The sequence below is a fragment of the Lolium perenne genome, chromosome 7 (genome assembly GCF_019359855.2).
Source record: "Lolium perenne isolate Kyuss_39 chromosome 7, Kyuss_2.0, whole genome shotgun sequence".
In the NCBI taxonomy this organism is placed as follows: Eukaryota; Viridiplantae; Streptophyta; class Magnoliopsida; order Poales; family Poaceae; genus Lolium; species Lolium perenne.
In genome coordinates, this window is record NC_067250.2 from 202,845,867 (window position 1) to 202,869,406 (window position 23,540).

The 23,540-nt window shown below is 45.2% G+C and overlaps 1 protein-coding gene across 1 annotated transcript; it reads right to left on the reverse strand.

The window, feature by feature from the left end:
- Positions 1-3,234: 3,234 nt before the first annotated feature.
- LOC127312403 (basic blue protein) lies at positions 3,235-4,060 on the reverse strand. The gene has a single exon (XM_051342941.2). The coding sequence runs from the start codon at positions 4,007-4,009 to the stop codon at positions 3,446-3,448; it is 564 nt and encodes a 187-aa protein (XP_051198901.1). The 5' UTR covers positions 4,010-4,060; the 3' UTR covers positions 3,235-3,445.
- Positions 4,061-23,540: the final 19,480 nt, after the last annotated feature.

Consider the following 23,540-nt stretch of genomic DNA (forward strand, 5'->3'; position numbering starts at 1 on the left):
AGCTTGATTAACCGCGTGGTCGCGGTGATGTCTTCAAATGATGCGGACTCGGTCACTTGCTCCTGAAATCCGGACAGCAAAGTCTTTGTGCCCGATTTGTGTAACTCTACTTTTGACTGAAACCACACAATAATATGGATGGTAAAACAAAATGAACTACTTTCTCTGTTCTAAAATATAAGATGTTTTAGAGCATCTCCGGTCGCGTCCCTCCCCCAAAGCAATTTGGGGCGCGCCGGACCAAAAAACGGTTCCAGCCGCGTCCTCCAAAGCCCAATTTTGTCCGGCGCGGCCCGATACGGTGTCCGGCGCCCCGAGCCCGTCCCCATTCCACAGGGGACGCACCGGGCACGCTAGACACAACGAAAAGCGAGGCGGGGAGTGGCGGAGCTAACCCGTCAGCGGCACAGGGAAAATTTGTCTCCCACTCTCGCCAAATCCCGCCCCTCCCGCCACATCGCGCTTATCCCGCCGCGCATTTCTGGCCTCCCAACACATATCCCGCCGCCGATTCATTTGTCCTATCTCGCCGATTTGTTTCTCCCTCCCACCGTCCACCCGCCGCCGCTACCCCCTCCCCATTTTATGGCGCCGCCGACAACCCCCAAAAAGATGGCCAAGAAAGCGGTCAAGAAGCCGCCGGGCAATGCGACGAAAGAGTCAAAAGCGCCGTTCGCGAAGCCGCGGAAGGCGCCGGCTCCGAAGAAGAAGCCGGAAGGATGGACCGAAGATCAATGACAGCAAGATTGTCTGCGCCGGAGGATGGCGACGGCGGAGCGGAAAGGACGGAGGGCGGCGGAGCAGGATAAGAAGGCTCTGGCGGCGCGCCAGCACCAGCACATAATGGCCGGGTGTCTCGCCGCCACCAACGCGAGCCCATGGAGTACGTCCGTGGCGGTGTACGTTCCGGGAGTGATCTCTCCGTCGTCATCCGCCTTCTACAATGACGGCCCCTCCGCCACTCCCGGGTGCGTGACGCCTAACTTGTCGCCCCACTACCAGGATGCGTTGCCGCATGGCGGCTTCAACCCCAACAACCTCTACTCCCCGGCGTACGAGCAGCGCGAGCCAGGACCCGGTCCGGACGGCGACCCTTTCACTGGCCGTAGGGGGCCGCTCGAATTCGACGACGCTGGTGCTGAGGAGGAGGACGGGGGTGAGGACGAGGAGGACGAGGAAGAGGAGGGGGTGGAGGACGAATATCAGGACGACGACGAGGACGAAGAGGGCGACGAGGGTGGCGAGGAAGAGGACCAGGAGGGTGCCGGTGACGATGATCCCGTGGAGGTAGACGCGGACGACGTGAGGACGAAGAAGAAGAAGGCGTCGGGCACACGAGGCCCCAAATGGACGGCTTTGGAGGATCTTTGTCTGTGCGAGTCGTGGGCGACGGTGATCCATGACTCCATCATCGGCGCCAACCAAAAATACGGGAAGTATTGGGCGAGGATCTAGGCCGAGTTTGATGAGCGCAAGCTCATCAAGAGAGACTACAACTAAGTGACAATGAAGAGGAGCCAAAAGGCAATGCCGACGCGATGGGCAATCATCCAGGCGTCGGTGAACTCCTTCCATGGATACCATCACGACATAGTGACCAGAGCCGACAGCAGCGCCGACATCGCCCAACTAGTACGACTTTTTCTTCCATAATCTGTAGCGCCTACATTGTGTTCGATGAAATGATTCCGCTTCCTTTGGTTAGTTTGACAGGGCCATGGATTTCTACCGGAAGAACTCGGAAGGTCACAAGTCTTTCGCGCTGAAGCATTGCTATAGCAAGCTCAAATTGAACGAGAAATGGCGGTTGACGCGCTTGTCGCTGTCCAAGGGGAAGGACGCCATTGATCTGGACGCGCCGCTGGCAACGTCGACAGGGCGTCCTACTGGCAACAAGGCTGCCAAGGCCGCCTTGGCCGACGCTGCGTCGTGTGAGAAGACGCAGGCGTCGATCACAAAATGCCTCGCCGACTTCTCCTCGACCTTTCTCTCCCGCGACAAAAAGGCCGACGAAAGGTGGGCGGAGCTGCTCAAGAGGCAAGAGGAGAAGTTGGAGCTCAAGAAACGCAGGGACGACATGTCCCTGCTGAGAGCGTCGACAGAGGGAATGTATCCCCGGACGCGGGCGGCGCACAACTTCTTCAAAGGCCAGATCCTCGACGACATCGAAGCCAAAATGGCGGCGGCCGACGCTGCCGCCGACGCGGCGGCCCAGGCAGCGGCAGCAACAGCGGAGCAAGAGCCGGGTGACGCGTCTTCTACTGCTACACATGCGTCGGCCTCTACGTCGGCGACGGAGCAGACGGAGCATGCACAACACCGGGCAGATCGCGACGAGGTCATCGTGATCGACGGGCCTGCGTCGACTCAGGATACGTCACCGTCGCCCAACCTCTTCTTCTAATTACCATGCACCACCGGTCTGTAATATGATCGCGCGCCCAGTACTTTGATCGCCGCTACTCTGATCGCGACGATTCGGCGGGAACGATCTCTTTTGAATGCAACTATTTGAATTTCTGATTGGGGGCGGCGTTTGGGGGACGTCGCTCCCCAGTCGCGTTAAGATTTTATACATAAAATGTTTGGTGTCAATGTGTTGATATTGATGTTACACTTCTTTTTAGGAATGTTGATGTTATACTTTTGTGCTGGAGAACCTAGTACTTGTATTATCTGCCATGAGAACCTAGTACTTGTACTAGCAGTTTGCTGAGAGGATTCAGGACTTGTCCTAGGTAGCCAGTTCATACTCCATTCTCCATATATGTTGATAAATGTGATGACCCCTGACCGCTAAGTTAGTACACAAGTCATGCTGAATATATACTTTGCTCCTCTGAAATTTCCAGATGGCTATCAGTTTGTTCTAATTTCCAACAACAAGGACAATGCTGGCTAATTGATCCAAACATCTCCGACTAGCAACAAAACGGACCACTGCGCTGATTTTTCTGAGCTTTGCAACGAACAAAATCCGATTATAACACAATGAATTACATCTCTTTCTGATATTTGGTACTCGTGGAAGTATATTTCTACTTGTACTACCTCTGTCCATAAATAGATGTCTTAGATTTATCAAATTTTAAATGTATATAGACACTATTTAGCGTATAGATACATCCAAATTTACAGAAACATAAGATATCTATTTATGGACAGAGAGGGTAATATAATTTATAATTATGGGAAGAAAGGAATAGAATGCTAATTGATCAACACATCTCTCACTAGTGGAAAAAGAGATTTCTCTGATATTCACGATTAACAAAATCAATCATAGTACAATGAACGAATCACATTTGGTATAAAGAATTGTGCAGTTGATGTTATTATACATGAACATCGGCAAACATCAACGACGCCTCAACCAAATGGTGAAATAGAATAAAAAAAATGAGAAGGCAAGAATATCGTGAAGTACAAACTGCCGTCGCTGACGCTAGCAAAGGAGCACAAGACCTGCAACCACGACGGCTGCCAATCTTTGCCACGCCACCGCAGACCGATCAACGGCAGCCGCCGCCGAGGCAGAGCTCGACGGAGATGCTGGCCGGTTGCACCGCAACTTGCCCTTTCGCATTCGGCATTGCTGCTGCGGCGGCGGCGGTGGTGGTGGCGGCGTCAGCTGCGAGCTCACGTTCACCTGTAGCTTCATGCCGGCGGCGCAGTGCCCGGGGACACCGCAGATAAAGTACCGGCTGCCCGCAGCGGTGAGTGGGATTGTGTCGTTGCCGATCTGGTACGTCGCCACGGTGTTGTTGGAGCCGTTGCAGGCATCGTAGCCCGACTTGGTGACCTCCACCACGTTGTGCTCCGCGACGGTGTACTGGAAGCGGAGCTGGTCGCCGGCGTAAAGCTTTACGCCGGAAGCCCACCGGGTGTAGTTGGTTTTGAGGTCCCATGACCCGCTTGGCGCGCCGACGGTGTAGCTTGCGCCTAGCGCCGTACCGAGCAGCGCAGCCATGGACACGACAGCAAGAAGGAGAGCTCTGGTAGCTGCCATGGTCGATCGACTGGAAACTAGCAATGATCGGAATTAAAAGATCGAGCAAGAGACCGAAATGGTTGAATGAGTGCTGTAAGGGATGGATATGACATATATAGGTGATACCTGCACGCGTCTTCCAACCTGCGGGTCGCTGTATACGATACGACTGTGTCAAAACAAACGAAGTTAATATGTTTGAATCGCTCTTTTTTTCGTTGCAAGAATGCACCCTGGATTGACTCGCTCAATTAATTAATTAGCTAGTTGATTTGTGCACGTGTGTTATGTGGGACGGTGGAGCTGATGGAGCAATGCGAAGCTGCTATCCTGCTACTCGATCATCATGGCTGCCTTTGATAGCATGGGCCCGATTCGTGGTTTACTGGCAGTGGTGCAAGGGTAACTGCGCGTTTGAAACGAGACACGGGTTAGAATTGATCTGTTATTTGGTTCACTACAGGAAAGGACGTGTACGCCGATGGCCGGCCGCTCTCGGCGTAGCCACGCCTGGCCCTCGGCGTAGGCTACACCGACGGCAGCCCTCGGCGTATCGCCTCGGTGTCCAGGTCCCTCGGCACATGGCACCGTGCCGTCGGCGTACGCCGCCTATGCCGACGGTGCTCGTTCGCCCTCGGCGTCGTGGCCTTCGGCGTCTCGTGGCAGGGCGCCGTCGCCGTTAACGGACGCCAGCATACACCGACGGCACTGCCCTCGGCATAGGGCAGGTGGCCTGCGCGGGGAGAGGCGACGTGGCCGTTTGTGGTGCTGCCAGCCCAGCCTCTACGCCGACGGCATGGCCCTCGGCATATGCACGAACATATGACGCCAGGCTGGGACACGTGGCGTGCGGCCAGCACACGGTCTACGCCGAGGGCAACCCCCTCGGCATAGACCTAACCATATGGTCTATGCCAAGGTCTATGCCGACGGCATTGCCCTCGGCATAGGCCTGCCATATTTTTTTTCGTGTTTCGGCCAAAATCCTGTTCCAATTCAATTGCAATTCAATTCAGCAGGTCCAATTCATCCAAATTCATCCAAAATCGACCAAATTCGCCATAATTCACCAAAATAGCATATAATTCACATAGTAGCATACATGGTGCACATAGTAGCATACAAGAGGAGAGCGGAGAGTGCCATGTCATCCAAATACATAGTAGTAGGTAGCAAGCAAGAAGCCCGGTGCCGACTAGCGAAGGAAGGACCCGGGCGGGGCGTGTCCGCCCTCATCGTTGGCGAAACGAGCAGCCCGGGGTTGCGCTCCGGTAGAAGCTGCAGTAGAACCACCTGGAGAAGGACCGGGAGTACGCCCAGGAGAAGTCGACGGAGAGGCACCGGGAGTAGTCGACGGAGAGACACCAGCAGAACGCCCAGGAGACCGACCACCTTCATGAACCGGTGTGACCTCGCGCCCACCCTGCGAGGCCTGGTTCCCGGAGCATCCTGTTCCTACATGTTCCCTACATGTTAGCAACTTACGATGCAAAGGAAAGTGGTAACTACGGGTTTGGCAAAGAACTTACCGGTGTGGATCCGTAGTAAGTCAGTGCAAAAGTTGCCCTCGATGGCATGATAGGCATGTCCCCCGCCATGGGAACGGGGTCCGGTGGCGGTGTACCAGTAGACAAAGCAGTCATCAGTGCCTGCAAGATAGGTTACAAGTCAGGCTTTGCAGAAATAAAGCATCAAACTAAGACTTATCATCTACTTGCGAGAAGAAAGATTCAAACTTACTCCTATATGCGCCATGTAGGCCGTATTCTGCCTATTTCACTGCGCAGCGGCCTGCTGATACGCTTCATTACAGGCTTCGAAGGTCGCCTCGAACCCAGGCTACAATTTCAGAAACAATGAATCTCGTCAACACTTAGCCATGTAGGAAGGAAAACCGGAAGGAGGATGAAAATGAGGAAAACTTACATCGTAGGCGGGTGGACGAGCAGGCCGGGGACGAGGCTGGGGGCTGTCGGCAGTGAGGGTATGCTTGAGACGTGTGTAGCTCGTGGCGTGGGTAGGCTTGACCACCTTATTCAGAAAGGGGAAACGGCCATGCGGACGCCCGCGCCCCGACAGGACCAACGACTCCTCGTCGGTCGGGATGCGCAAGGGGTCATCCACCTCCGGGTGACGAGACCTCACCATGTCGCAGTAGTCATCCTTGGCGGCCTTGGCATTGCCGTAGTACTGTGGCTGAGGCAATGCGAGATTGGGCTTCTGGTTCGTCCGCATCATGTCATATATCTCGGGATCATGAAGCACCACCCCAGGTGGTGCCTCCGCCACCTGCATCGTGAAAAGAAAAGTTATGCGTATCAGAAATGAGACATGACGGGAAATGAAAGAAGGTCGTTCCATGTATATACATACCTTTTTCCCCTTGAAGCGGGTGTAGTCGCGGTTTCCCGCGCAGTGTGTGTCACCGGTGCGTCGGTTCTCCATGTTACGCCTCGACACGGCTGCAAACTCCTCGTCCTGCCTGAGCCACCTCGCCCTAATCAGCTTCTCCCATGCCTCCCTATGCTGCTCGGCCCACTCGGGACAAACCTGAAAACGCAATACTCAACTCAAGATAATCCAATGAAAACTTAGCGGCAATGTAGAATCTCATTGACATTTTACTCACCGACATGTACTCATCAATGGTCATTGCCCATTCCTCCGTAGGCTGGTTACCGACATAGTACTCCTTCTTGACCCTCTTACCCTTGTTAGCTCAGAAGGCACTAGCGCAGGTGACCTTTTGGTTGTACCACTGCTGCGGTGTCAACCTCTCGCAAGCGCCACGCAAAGTGAGACGCGCCTTCGTCTCAAGCTCCGGGTCCACACGATAGAAGCACTTCAATCATGCATAAATCAGTTGTGAAAGTCATGAGTTAGCACATTAGCGTCATCAACTATGAACGGTGCTCGAGAAATATATGCCTTACCCAGAACTTGGTGGTCACAGCCTCAGTAGCTGTCGCGAAGCCTACGGCACGGGCATCCTCATAGTCCGCCCAAGTAGTGGCTAGCTTCATCTCGCCACCAGGGAACGTGCTAAGGGGAGTGTATTTGCCCGGCCAGAACTTCTTAATCAGAGCCCCAAGCAAGCTGTTAGGCTGGCGGGGGGGGGGGGGGGGCTTGGCCTCCCATGTCCAGTTGCTGCAAATAAATCACATATTAGTACACATGCCAAATTGTTTGTTATGCCCAAGATGAAAATACATGTTCGAAATTTCTGAAGTAGTACATTTACTCATCGCTCGAAGGAATGATAAGGGCCTTGTCATCATGGGTCTTCGGCTCCTTCCTCGCATCGGGGACTCTAGCTTCTCCACGAATCTTCAAGGGCTTCGGCGCACCCCCACCCTCCATCACCTCCAACTCAGACCTAGAGTCCGACTCGTGTGTAGACTCCAACTCCGTCTCCATCTCCACCTCCCCAGTAGACGGACCCTCTAGGAACAACTCAGGAGCCACGTCGCCAGAAGCGGAGGGTGGCTCGTCAAAGTCCATGGGTACCCCGCCGCCACCTCGTCCTCCTCGTCCTCGTCCTCATCCTCCACTGTTACGTGTAAAGCACACGTCCGTTGGGAACCCCAAGAGGAAGGTGTGATGGGTGCAGCGGAAAGTTTTCCCTCAGTAAGAAACCAAGGTTTATCGAACCAGTAGGAGTCAAGAAGCACGTTGAAGGTTGATGAAGGAGATATGCCCTAGAGGCAATAATAAAGTGGTTATTATTTATATCTTTATGTTTATGATAAATGTTTATATATCATGCTATAATTGTATTAACCGAAACATTAGTACATGTGTGATATGTAGACAACAAGAAGTCCCTAGTATGCCTCTTAAACTAGCTTGTTGATTAATGGATGATTAGTTTCATAATCATGAACATTGGATGTTATTAATAACAAGGTTATATCATTATATGAATGATGTAATGGACACACCCAATTAAGCGTAGCATAAGATCTCGTCATTAAGTTATTTGCTATAAGCTTTCGATACATAGTTACCTAGTCCTTATGACCATGAGATCATATAAATCACTTATACCGGAAAGGTACTTTGATCACACCAAACGCCACTGCGTAAATGGGTGGTTATAAAGGTGGGATTAAGTATCCGGAAAGTATGAGTTGAGGCATATGGATCAACAGTGGGATTTGTCCATCCCGATGACGGATAGATATACTCTGGGCCCTCTCGGTGGAATGTCGTCTAATGTCTTGCAAGCATATGAATGAGTTCATAAGAGACCACATACCACGGTACGAGTAAAGAGTACTTGTCAGGAAACGAGGTTGAACAAGGTATAGAGTGATACCGAAGATCAAACCTCGGACAAGTAAAATATCGCGAGACAAAGGGAATTGGTATAGTATGTGAATGGTTCATTCGATCACTAAAGTCATCGTTGAATATGTGGGAGTCATTATGGATCTCCAGATCCCGCTATTGGTTATTGGTCAGAGTGAGTACTCAACCATGTCCGCATAGTTCACGAACCGTAGGGTGACACACTTAAAGTTGGATGTTGAAATGGTAGTACTTGAATATGGAATGGAGTTCGAATATTTGTTCGGAGTCCCGGATGAGATCCCGGACATCACGAGGAGATCAGGAATGGTCCGGAGAATAAGATTCATATATGGGAAGTCATTTTATGTGAATTAAAATGATCCGGAAGGTTCTACGGAAGGTTCTAGAAGGTTCTAGAAAAGTCCGGAAGAAATAAGGATGGAAGGTGGAGTCCCAAAGGGACTCCACCCACCTTGGCCGGCCAATCTAAGGGAGGAGGAGTCCCAAGTGGACTCCCCACCATGGTGGCCGGCCACCCCACCAAGGAAAGGGGGGAGTCCCACTCCCCCTAGGTTTGGACACTTGGAAGGTTTTGGTTGGGGTCTTATTCGGACTCTTTGACCTAAGCCTTGGGGCTTCCACCTATATAAAGAGGGGGAGAGAGGGGCTGGCTGGCCACTCAAGCCACCACCATGGCCGCACCCCTCAAGGGTGCCCTAGCCGGCGCCCCTCTCCCCAAACCCTAGCGGTCTCTCTCTCCTCCACCATATCCCGCACGCTTAAGCGAAGCTCCGCCGGATTTCTCCACCACCACCGACACCACGCCGTCGTGCTGTCGGATTCAAGAGGAGCTACTACTTCCGCTGCCCGCTGGAACGGGGAGGTGGACGTCGTCTTCATCAACAACCGAACGTGTGACCGAGTACGGAGGTGCTGCCCGTTCGTGGCGCCGGAACCGATCGTGATCAAGATCTTCTACGCGCTTTTGCAAGCGGCAAGTGATCGTCTACCGCAGCAACAAGAGCCTCATCTTGTAGGCTTTGGAATCTCTTCAAGGGTGAGACTCGATACCCCCTCGTTGCTACCGTCTTCTAGATTGCATCTTGGCTTGGATTGCGTGTTCGCGGTAGGAAAATTTTTGTTTTCTATGCAACGTTTTCCTACAGTGGTATCAGAGCCGTGTCTATGCATAGATGGTTGCACGAGTAGAACACAATGGTTTGTGGGCGTTGATGCTCTTGTTATCTTTAGTTTGAGTACTTTGCATCTTTGTGGCATAGTGGGATGAAGCGGCTCGGACTAACTTTACATGACCGCGTTCATGAGACTTGTTCCTCGTTCGACATGCAACTTGTATTGCATAAGAGGCTTTGCGGGTGTCTGTCTCTCCTACTATAGTGAAGATTCAATTTACTCTTCTATTGAAAACATTAGTATCAACGTTGTGGTTCATGTTCGTAGGTAGATTAGATCTCTCTCGAAAACCCTAAACCACGTAAAATATGCAAACCAAATTAGAGACGTCTAACTTGTTTTTGCAGGGTTTGGTGATGTGATATGGTCATAATGTGATGATGAATATGTATGAGATGATCATTATTGTATTGTGGCAACCGGCAGGAGCCTTATGGTTGTCTTTAAATTTCATGTTGAGTAGTATTTCAAAGTAGTTGTAATAGTTGCTACATGAGGTGAACAACCATGAAGACGGCGCCATGAACCTTGACGCTACGCCGACGATGATGGAAATCATGCCCGAAGATGATGGAGATCATGTCCGTGCTTTGGAGATGAAGATCAAAGGCGCAAAGACAAAAGGGCCATATCATATCACATATGAACTGCATGTGATGTTAATCCTTTTATGCATCTTATTTTGCTTAGATCGCGACGGTAGCATTATAAGATGATCCCTCACATTAATATCAAGATAATAAAGTGTTCTCCCCTCGTATGCACCGTTGTAACAGTTAAGTCGTTCGAAGCATCTCGTGATGATCGGATGTGATAGATTCAACGATTCACATACAACGGGTGTAAGCCATGTTGCACACGCGGAATACTTGGGTTTGCTTGACGAGCCTAGCATGTACAGACATGGCCTCGGGACAACGGAAACCGAAAGGTTGAACACGAGTCATATGGATGATATGATCAACATGTTGATGTTCACCATTGAAGCTACATCATCTCACGTGATGATCGGTTTTGGTGTAGTGGATTTGGATCGTGTACCACTTAACAACTATGAGGGATGTTGTATTAAGTGGGAGTTCATTAGTAATTAGATTAAAACATGAACTAATTATCATAAACATAGTCTGAGTAGTATTTTGAATTAATTTTGTAGTATTGGCATCCGTTTACTACTATGCGCTAGTCTTATAATTGAGATAGAAATACTGTTAAAATCTGAAAAGAAACTTTACGGATTGGTACCGTATTGTTAAAGAATCAAGAATTGATTAAGTCCTATTGCAAACTTTTAGTAAACCTCATATTGTTGATTCAATAAGCTATGGTTTCAATTAGTACCTAAAGTTATCTTGTCTCCGTGAAACTTGAAGTTCAAATCTGTTTGAAAAGTAAGGAGCTGAAAATTTAGTTTTCAGAAATAATCAAGGTATGAGATATATGTGATATCTAAAGACCTTATTGCAAGATGATAGAATATAATTTGGTGAGACTACATAAACTCATAAGTTTTATGGGAATGTACGAAGGTTGAAGACGCAAGGCGTCCCAATCCTCCAACCATTGGGGCACTAACGATATTCGCATATCCATGAAGTGATCATCCTTAGTATGCACCGTTGCTAAGACTCGTCGTTTCGAAGCATCACGTGATGATCGGGTGTGATAGATTCTACGTGTGCATACAACGGGTGCAAGCCAGATTTGCACATGCGAATACCAAGGTTAAAACTTTACGAGCCTAGCATGTACAGACATGGTCTCAGAAAGTTGTCATGAATTGATGGATAAAATTATGAGTGAAATTGTTCATCATATTACAAAGTTACTAATAGTGAAATCTAGAACACTTGTCATATGATGATCAAATTCAAAATAAGAACCTCAAGGTTATTGGTATTAGACCAACAAACCTAGAAGTTTTTAATGTTGAAGTGTTTTTCTGAATAATGAGGAAAGCTAAAAGATAAACTGCAAAAGATATTTTGGCAGAAAGAAAGAAAAGACTAGAAAGTCTAGCTCAGGTGTATATAAATGATATACATGTTATGGTTGTATTCCTAGTTAGGTCACACTATGAAATTCTTGGGTATTAGTACTATATTGGTTGGTATGAAGTGTCATACAAAACAACGCAATACAAGAATACAATGGCCTAAGTGACTGACAAGGAATATGATAGAAATGCACGTCTGGAACAAAATAAAGTGTTATTATGTTCGTCGTTGGCATTCTATCTAGCCCTTAGAATTTATAATAAAGAACTTAATAATTGTTATTTTGCTCCGGTCAAATGAAAACAATGAGTTGTTCAAATTATGACATTACTCCATGTACGATGGATAAGTTATTATAAATCTTAATGGTGAAACACACATACATAAAACTGACGCTAAAATGCCATAAGGCAAATGATTTGAATTCCACTTATTTGTGGAAACGCCATTTAGGTCATGTTAGAAAGGAACGTATGAAGGAACTCCATGCAAATGGATTTTTGGAGTCATTTGATTTTTGAATCATTTGACGCTTGCAAATCTTTTCTAAAGAGAATGACTAAAATACCGTTTATAGGCCAAGAGTTGAACGGGCAACTAACTTAGTGAAAACATACATGATGATGTATGTGGTTCACTGGACATAGTTGTGTGCGGGAGATTCTTCTACTTCATGAAAACTTCAAACAAAGAATTGAATATATATATGTGGATATATTCGATAAGGAAGAAGTTTGAAACATTTGAATAGATTCAAATAAATTTCAGCATGAAGTGGAAATCATCGTAATAGAAAAGTCAAATATCTATGATTGGATCATGGTGGAAATATTTGAATTACGAGTTTTAGCGAACATCTAAGAGAGTTATGAAGTTGTTCTACAACTCACGTTTCTTGGAGTATCATAGTGATGATAAAGTATCCAAAAGACGTATCCAAACCTTGTTGGATCAATGATGAGATAAAATATTGATGCCATTATATTTTTTGTGGATTATGCTTTAGTGACTACCGCTTTTACACTTAATAGAGCATCATCATGATCCGTTGAAATGACACCATACGAGTTATGGTATGGGTATGAATCCTAATAGTCTTTTCTTAAAATTTTGGTATGCATAGCATAAGTAAATAAGTTTACAACCAAAATCGGATGAATGTCTTTGTTGGTTATCCCAGAGAATTGATTGGGAATTCTTCCCACTATGTAGACAAAGACAAAAGTGTTTGTCAATGTTTCTTATTTCCAAGAAATTGTTTCTAGTGAAGTTTTTGAGTGGGAGGACAATATAATTTGATAAGGTTTATGAACCTGAGCATAATGATCAGAGTAGCGCAGCATCGGAATTTGTTTCGGAAATGGCCACGACGATCATGGCTCCCATGACTACAAAGTGTTTTAGCCATGGAAATCGAAGTACATATTGAACCTTGTAGGTATGGTTTACTTTGTGATCAAATAAATGATTTGTGGACAAAGGATTGATTATGAACAATGATAAACCAACTACAAACAAAGAAGCTATGATGGGCCCTGACTCCGTTAAAATGGCTATACGCCATGAAATCCAAGATAGATGAATACTTTATGAAAGTAAATGGATCTATGAAATTGATAGACTTGGATGAAATATCCTTGAAGAAAGCTTGACTTGTCGAAAAATTGTTTACGACAAAGTTCAAAGAGTTGAATACGATAAGATTAGATCTTCCGTAGCAATGCTTATAGTCTATGTGGATTATTCTAGTAATCACTACATATTTCTTTTATGAGATATGCTAGTAGGATGGCAGAATACACTACTTAACAGAAGTATGTATACAAGATACAACCAAGAGTTTTGATGGTCCGTGGAATACTAGATAGCTATACAAGCTTCAATTGGATGAAGTAAGTATCACGGAGTTGGAATCTTCACCAGATGAAATAATCAAAGAGTTTTTGATTTCATCAGAGATGATGAAGAGGCTTGCTTTTGCAAGAAATTAAGTGGGAGCGCTAAGACACATTTATAATACTTTATGTAGGTGACATATAGTTGGTTATAAATGATGTAATTATATACTTGATTAAAAGGTTTCATTGAGAATTAACTTCAATGAAAGGATATGGACTGAAACAAATTTAGTGTCAAGATCTATGAAGATAGATTGAAACACATAAATAAGTTTAAGTCAAAGTACATATGATGGATATTGAAGTAGTTCAATATAGAAATATTAAGAAAATGTTCTTGTCATGTGAAGGTTTAACAAGACTTGAGTGTATCTGACACTCAATGAGTAAAAACACATGAGTGATTATAGATCACGAATAATATGTACACAATCAGATATCATGTGCTATAAAGTGTTATGAGCATATACCAGAATGATTCATATGATGATCATTGGACGACAGTAAGAATATCCTTGAGTACTTTAGAAGAACTAAGGATATATATATATATTTTTATATGAAGAAATGACAAACAAATCGCTGTAAGGTGTTACACCGATATTGGTTTTGTCACATATAAAATATAATCTCAAATTAGACGAAGTGTTGTTTAAAAGGTAGCACAATGAGCTAGAAGTTGTCTATGCTAGATTTAGAAGAGTTCTAAATATTGTGACGGATTCTACAAAAGAAGGCGAGTATGTCATTGTTTTGACAATGACAAAGGATGTTAAGTCAAGAGGTTCTTTGAGAACTTGGTGTAGTTCAGAGTCGAACTTTGAAGCTATATTGTGTGTGACAATATAAGTGACATATTTCAGACAGCGGAATTAAGGTTCCACCAGAATATCAAACATATATAATGCCAACTCATTTGGAAATGAGTGATGCGTTGAGACGCAAATGAATTACAAAATACATACGTTTCTGAGCGTGTCAGATCCGATGACTAAAAACCTCTCCCGTGAGCAATACATGATAAAGCACCATAAGGCCAAGGTGTTATATCTTTACAAATGTAAACTAGATTATTGACTCTAGTGCAAGTGGGAGACTGAAGGAGATATGCCCTAGAGGCAATAATAAAGTGGTTATTATTTATATCTTTATGTTTATGATAAATGTTTATATATCATGCTATAATTGTATTAACCGAAACATTAGTACATGTGTGATATGTAGACAACAAGAAGTCCCTAGTATGCCTCTTAAACTAGCTTGTTGATTAATGGATGATTAGTTTCATAATCATGAACATTGGATGTTATTAATAACAAGGTTATATCATTATATGAATGATGTAATGGACACACCCAATTAAGCGTAGCATAAGATCTCGTCATTAAGTTATTTGCTATAAGCTTTCGATACATAGTTACCTAGTCCTTATGACCATGAGATCATATAAATCACTTATACCGGAAAGGTACTTTGATCACACCAAACGCCACTGCGTAAATGGGTGGTTATAAAGGTGGGATTAAGTATCCGGAAAGTATGAGTTGAGGCATATGGATCAACAGTGGGATTTGTCCATCCCGATGACGGATAGATATACTCTGGGCCCTCTCGGTGGAATGTCGTCTAATGTCTTGCAAGCATATGAATGAGTTCATAAGAGACCACATACCACGGTACGAGTAAAGAGTACTTGTCAGGAAACGAGGTTGAACAAGGTATAGAGTGATACCGAAGATCAAACCTCGGACAAGTAAAATATCGCGAGACAAAGGGAATTGGTATAGTATGTGAATGGTTCATTCGATCACTAAAGTCATCGTTGAATATGTGGGAGTCATTATGGATCTCCAGATCCCGCTATTGGTTATTGGTCAGAGTGAGTACTCAACCATGTCCGCATAGTTCACGAACCGTAGGGTGACACACTTAAAGTTGGATGTTGAAATGGTAGTACTTGAATATGGAATGGAGTTCGAATATTTGTTCGGAGTCCCGGATGAGATCCCGAACATCACGAGGAGTTCCGGAATGGTCCGGAGAATAAGATTCATATATGGGAAGTCATTTTATGTGAATTAAAATGATCCGGAAGGTTCTACGGAAGGTTCTAGAAGGTTCTAGAAAAGTCCGGAAGAAATAAGGATGGAAGGTGGGACTCCACCCACCTTGGCCGGCCAATCTAAGGGAGGAGGAGTCCCAAGTGGACTCCCCACCATGGTGGCCGGCCACCCCACCAAGGAAAGGGGGGAGTCCCACTCCCCCTAGGTTTGGACACTTGGAAGGTTTTGGTTGGGGTCTTATTCGGACTCTTTGACCTAAGCCTTGGGGCTTCCACCTATATAAAGAGGGGGAGAGAGGGGCTGGCTGGCCACTCAAGCCACCACCATGGCCGCACCCCTCAAGGGTGCCCTAGCCGGCGCCCCTCTCCCCAAACCCTAGCGGTCTCTCTCTCCTCCACCATATCCCGCACGCTTAAGCGAAGCTCCGCCGGATTTCTCCACCACCACCGACACCACGCCATCGTGCTGTCGGATTCAAGAGGAGCTACTACTTCTGCTGCCCGCTGGAACGGGGAGGTGGACGTCGTCTTCATCAACAACCGAACGTGTGACCGAGTACGGAGGTGCTGCCCGTTCGTGGCGCCGGAACCGATCGTGATCAAGATCTTCTACGCGCTTTTGCAAGCGGCAAGTGATCGTCTACCGCAGCAACAAGAGCCTCATCTTGTAGGCTTTGGAATCTCTTCAAGGGTGAGACTCGATACCCCCTCGTTGCTACCGTCTTCTAGATTGCATCTTGGCTTGGATTGCGTGTTCGCGGTAGGAAATTTTTTGTTTTCTATGCAACGTTTTCCTACAGTTGATGGCGGCGGAGTGTAGTGCGGCGCAACACCAGGGATTCCGGCGCCAACGTGGAACCTGCACAACACAATCAAGATACTTTGCCCCAACGTAATAGTGAGATTGTCAATCTCACCGGCTTGCTATAACAAAGGATTAGATGTATAGTGTGGATGATGATGTTTGCAAAGAACAGTAAGAACAAGTATTGCAGTAGATTGTATTCGATGTAAAAGAATGGACCGGGGTCCACAGTTCACTAGTGGTGTCTCTCCAATAAGAAATAGCATGTTGGGTGAACAAATTACAGTTGGGCAATTGACAAATAAAGATGGCATGACAATGCACATACATATTATGATGAGTAGTGTGAAATTCAATTGGGCATTACGACAAAGTACATAGACCGCTATTCAGCATGCATCTATGCCTAAAAAGTCCACCTTCGGGTTAGCATCCGCACCCCTTCCAGTATTAAGTTGCAAACAACAAACAATTGCATTAAGTATGGTGCGTAATGTAATCAACACAAATATCCTTAGACATAACATTGATGTTTTATCCCTAGTGGCAACAGCACATCCACAACCTTAGGGGTTGCTGTCACTCCCCCAGATTAAATGGAGACATGAACCCACTATCGAGCATAAATACTCCCTCTTGCAGTTACAAGTATCAACTTGGCCAGAGCCTCTACTAGTAACGGAGAGCATGCAAGATCATAAACAACACATAGATGATAGATTGATAATCAACATAACATAGTATTCCATATTCATCGGATCCCAACAAACGCAACATGTAGCATTACAAATAGATGATCTTGATCATGATAGGCAGCTCACAAGATCTAACAATGATAGCACATGAGGAGAAGACAACCATCTAGCTACTGCTATGGACCCATAGTCCAGGGGTGAACTACTCACACATCACTCCGGAGGCGATCATGGCGATGAAGAGTCCTCCGGGAGATGATTCCCCTCTCCGGCAGGGTGCCGGAGGCGATCTCCTGAATCCCCCGAGATGGGATTGGTGGCGGCGGCGTCTCTGGAAGGTTTTCCGTATCGTGGCTCTCGGTACTGGGGTATTTGCGACGAAGGCTTCTTATAGGCGGAAGGGTAGGTCAGGAGGCGACGCGAGGGCCCCACACAACAGGGCGGCGCGGCCCCACCCTTGGCCGCGCGGCCCTGGCGTGGCGTCGCCTCGTCACCCCACTTCATAATCCTTTCGGTCTTCTGGAAGCTTCGTGGAAAAATAAAACCATGGGCGTTGATTTCGTCCAATTCCGAGAATATTTCCTTTGTAGGATTTCTGAAACCAAAAACAGCAGAAAACAACAACTGGCTCTTCGGCATCTTGTCAATAGGTTAGTGCCGGAAAATGCATAATAATGACATAAAGTGTGTATAAAACATGTGAGTATCATCAATAAAGTAGCATGGAACATAAGAAATTATAGATACGTTTGAGACGTATCAAGCATCCCCAAGCTTAGTTCCTACTCGTCCTCGAGTAGGTAAACGATAACAAAGATAATTTCTGAAGTGACATGCTATCATAATCTAGATCAATACTATTGTAAGCATATGTAATGAATGCAGCGATTTGAAGCAATGGTAAAGACAATGAATAAACAACTGAACCATATAGCAAAGACTTTTCATGAATAGTACTTTCAAGACAAGCATCAATAAGTCTTGCATAAGAGTTAACTCATAAAGCAATAGATTCAAAGTAAAGGCATTGAAGCAACACAAAGGAAGAATTAAGTTTCAGCAGTTGCTTTCAACCTGTAACATGTATATCTCATGGATAGTTGTCAATACAAAGTAATATAACAAGTGCAATAGGTAAACATGTAAGAATCAATGCACAGTTAACATAAGTGTTTGCTTCTAAGATGGAAGGAAATAGGTAAACTGACTCAACATAAAAGTAGAAGAAAGGCCCTTCGAAGAGGGAAGCATGGATTGCTATATTTGTGCTATAGCTTTTATTTTGAAAACATAGAAACAATTTTGTCAACGGTAGTAATAAAGCATATGTGTTATGTATAAGATATCCTATAAGTTGCAAGCCTCATGCATAGATTACCAATAGTGCCCGCACCTTGTCCTAATTAGCTTGGATTTACATGGATTATAATTGCATAACATATGTTTTAACCAAGTATCACAAAGGGGTACCTCTATGCCGCTTGTACAAAGGTCTAAGGAGAAAGCTCGCATTGGATTTCTCGCTTTTGATTATTCTCAACTTAGACATCCATACCGGGACAACATAGACAACATATAATGGACTCCTCTTTAATGCATAAGTATTCAACAACAGATAATATTCTCATAAGAGATTGAGGATTGTTGTCCAAACTGAAACTTCCACCATGGATCATGGCTTTAGTTAGCGGCCCAATGTTCTTCTCTAACAATATGCATACTCAAACCATTCAACTCATGATAAATCACCCTTACTTCAGACAAGACGAACATGCATAGTAACTCACATGATATTCAACAAAGGTAATAGTTGATGGCGTCCCCAGGAACATGGTTATCGCTCAACAAGCAACTTATTAAGAAATAAGATACATAAGTACATATTCAATACCACAATAGTTTTTAAGCTATTTTTCCCGTGAGCTATATATTGCAAAGACAAAGAATGGAATTTTAAAGGTAGCACTCAAGCAATTTACTTTGGAATGGCGGAGAAATACCATGTAGTAGGTGAAGGAGATATGCCCTAGAGGCAATAATAAAGTGGTTATTATTTATATCTTTATGTTTATGATAAATGTTTATATATCATGCTAGAATTGTATTAACCGAAACATTAGTACATGTGTGATATGTAGACAAACAAGAAGTCCCTAGTATGCCTCTTAAACTAGCTTGTTGATTAATGGATGATTAGTTTCATAATCATGAACATTGGATGTTATTAATAACAAGGTTATGTCATTGTGTGAATGATATAATGGACACACCCAATTAAGCGTAGCATAAGATCTCGTCATTAAGTTATTTGCTATAAGCTTTCGATACATAGTTACCTAGTCCTTATGACCATGAGATCATGTAAATCACTTATACCGGAAAGGTACTTTGATTACACCAAACACCACTGCGTAAATGGGTGGCTATAAAGGTGGGATTAAGTATCCGGAAAGTATGAGTTGAGGCATATGGATCAACAAAGGATTTGTCCATCCCGATGACGGATAGATATACTCTGGGCCCTCTCGGTGGAATGTCGTCTAATGTCTTGCAAGCATATGAATGAGTTCATAAGAGACCACATACCACGGTACGAGTAAAGAGTACTTGTCAGGAGACGAGGTTGAACAAGGTATAGAGTGATACCGAAGATCAAATCTCGGACAAGTAAAATATCGCGAGACAAAGGGAATTGGTAATATATGTGTATGGTTCATTCGATCACTAAAGTTATCGTTGAATATGTGGGAGCCATTATGGATCTCCAGATCCCGCTATTGGTTATTGGTCGGAGTGAGTACTCAACCATGTCCGCATAGTTCTCGAACCGTAGGGTGACACACTTAAAGTTGGATGTTGAAATGGTAGTTCTTGAATTATGGAATGGAGTTAGAATATTTGTTCGGAGTCCCGGATGAGATCCCGGACATCACGAGGAGTTCCGGAATGGTCCGGAGAATAAGATTCATATATAGGATGTCATTTTATGTGAAATAAAATGTCGCGGAAGGTTCTATGGAAGGTTCTAGAAGGTTCTAGAAAAGTCCGGAAGAAACCACCAAGGAAGGTGGAGTCCACAAGGGACTCCACCTCCATGGCCGGCCAGCCCTAGTGGGGGTGGAGTCCCAAGTGGACTCCACCATAGGGGGCCGGCCACCCCCCACATGGGAGGTGGGAATCCCACCTTTGGGTGGGAGTCCTAGTTGGGCTAGGTTTGCCCCCTCCTATGGAAGGTTTTGGTTTCGGGTCTTATTCGAAGACTTGGACACCAACACTTGGGATCCACCTATATAATGAGGGGCCAAGGGAGGGGGCCGGCCACCCCAAGACCATAGCTTGGCCGCCCCCTTGAGTGGCCGGCCACCCCCTCCCAAACCCTAGCTTTGCTCCTCCACTTCATATTTCCCGCGTAGCTTAGCGAAGCTCCGCCGGACTTCTACACCGCCACCGACACCACGCCGTCGTGCTGTCGGATTCAAGAGGAGCTACTACTTCCGCTGCCCGCTGGAACGGGGAGGTGGACGTCGTCTTCATCAACAACCGAACGTGTGACCGAGTACGGAGAGTGCTGCCCGTTCGTGGCGCCGGAACCGATCGTGATCAAGATCTTCTACGCGCTTTTGCAAGCGGCAAGTGATCGTCTACCGCAGCAACAAGAGCCTCATCTTGTAGGCTTTGGAATCTCTTCAAGGGTGAGACTCGATACCCCCTCGTTGCTACCGTCTTCTAGATTGCATCTTGGCTTGGATTGCGTGTTCGCCGTAGGAAAATTTTTGTTTTCTATGCAACGTCATCCTACAGTGGTATCAGAGCCGTGTCTATGCATAGATGGTTGCACGAGTAGAACACAATGGTTTGTGGGCGTTGATGCTCTTGTTATCTTTAGTTTGAGTACTTTGCATCTTTATGGCATAGTGGGATGAAGCGGCTCGGACTAACTTTACATGACCGCGTTCATGAGACTTGTTCCTCGTTCGACATGCAACTTGTATTGCATAAGAGGCTTTGCGGGTGTCTGTCTCTCCTACTATAGTAAAGATTCAATTTACTCTTCTATTGACAACATTAGTATCAACGTTGTGGTTCATGTTCGTAGGTAGATTAGATCTATAACGAAAACCCTAAACCACGTAAAATATGCAAACCAAATTAGAGAGCGTCTAACTTGTTTTTGCAGGGTTTGGTGATGTGATATGGCCATAATGTGATGATGAATATGTATGAGATGATCATTATTGTATTGTGGCAACCGGCAGGAGCCTTATGGTTGTCTTTAAATTTCATGTTGAGTAGTATTTCAAAGTAGTTGTAATAGTTGCTACATGGAGGACAATCATGAAGACGGTGCCATTGACCTTGGTGCTTCGCCGACGATGATGGAGATCATGCCCGAAGATGATGGAGATCATGTCCGTGCTTTGGAGATGAAGATCAAAGGCGCAAAGACAAAAGGGCCATATCATATCACATATGAACTGCATGTGATGTTAATCCTTTTATGCATCTTATTTTGCTTAGATCGCGACGGTAGCATTATAAGATGATCTCTCACTAAAATCTCAAGATAATAAAGTGTTCATCCTTAGTAGCACCGTTATCAAGTCTTATCATTTCGAAGCATCTCGTGATGATCGGATGTGATAGATTCGATAAGTACATACAACGGGTGCAAGACAGTTTTGCACATGCGGATACTAAGGTGGCCTTGACGAGCCTAGCATGTACAGACATGGTCTCGGAACACGTGATACCGAAAGGTAGAGCATGAATCATATGGTTGATATGATGAACACTTTGAGTGTTCGCCATTGAAATCACACCTTTTCTCGTGATGATCGGGTTTAGGTGCGGTGGATTTGGTTCGTGTGATCACTAAGACAATGCGTGGGATATTGTTTTGAGTGGGAGTTCACTTAGGTTTTTAATTATGTTGAATTAAAATTTGAACTCAATATGTCATAAACTTAGTCTAAACTATTGCAAATATATGTTGTAGAGATGGCGTCCCCAATCAATTTTAATCAGTTCCTAGAGAAAGAGAAACTTAAGAGCAACGGTAGCAACTTCACCGACTGGTTCCGTCATGTGGGGATCTTCCTCTCTGGCGGAAATCTGCAATTTGTGCTTGATGCACCGCTAGGTGACCCTCCTGCAGAAGATGAATCCGATGAAGTAAAAGCTGTTTACGCGACTCGGAAAACTCGGTACTCTCAAGTTCAGTGTGCCATCCTGTGCGATGCGGAATCCGATCTTCAAAAACGTTTTGAGCACCATGATCCTCATGAGTTGATGAATGAGCTGAAAGCTATATTCGAGACTCATGCGGCGATGGAATGCTATGAAGCATCGAAACATTTCTTCAGCTGTATGATGGAAGAAGGCAGCTCCGTTAGTGAGCACATGCTCGCCATGACCGGGCATGCGAAGAAACTCAGTGACTTGGGAATAGTGATTCCTAACAGACTGGGGATTAATCGTGTCCTTCAATCACTGCCACCAAGTTACAAGAACTTTGTGATGAACTACAATATGCAGAACATGAACAAGGAGTTACCTGAACTTTTTGGCATGCTAAAAGCTGCTGAGATTGAGATCAAGAAAGAGCACCAAGTGTTGATGGTCAACAAGACCACCGCTTTCAAGAAACAGGGCAAGTCTAAGGGAAAATTCAAGAAGGGTGGCAAGAAAGCTGCCACGCCTCCTATGAAACCTAAGAACGGCCCTAAGCACGATGCTGAGTGCTATTATTGCAAGGAGAAGGGACAACTGGAAGCGTAATTGCTCCAAGTATCTGGCTGATCCGAAGAGCGGCCTTGTCAAGAAGAAGAAAGAAGGTATATCTGATATACATGTTATAGATGTTTATCTCACTAGTTCTCGTTCTAGTACACTGGGTATTTGATACCGGTTCGGTTGCTCATATTTGTAACTCGAAACGGGGAACTAAAGAATAAACGACAACTGCTGAAAGATGAAGTGACGATGCGCGTTGGAAATGGATCCAAGGTCAATGTGATCGCAGTCGGCACACTTCCTCTACATCTACCTTCGGGATTAGTTTTAAGCCTAAATAATTGCTATTATGTACCTGCGTTGAGCATGAACATTATATCTGGATCTTGTTTAATGCAAGACGGTTATTCATTCAAGTCTGAGAATAATGGTTGTTCTATTTTTATGAATAATATCTTTTATGGTCGAGCACCACAAAAGAATGGCTTATTTGTTAGATCTCGATAGTAGTGATACGCACATACATAACATTGATGCTAAGCGAATTAAACTTAATGATAATTCTACTTATATGTGGCACTGTCGTCTTGGTCATATTGGAGTGAAACGCATGAAGAAACTCCATACTGATGGATTACTTGAATCACTTGACTTTGAATCACTTGATAGATGCGAAGCATGTCTAATGGGAAAAATGACAAAGACTCCATTTTCTGGTATGATGGAGCGAGCTACTGACTTATTAGAAATCATACATACCGATGTATGTGGACCAATGAGCGTAGCATCGCGCGGTGGTTATCGTTATGTTCTAACCTTCACAGATGATCTGAGTAGATATGGGTATATCTATTTCATGAAACATAAATCCG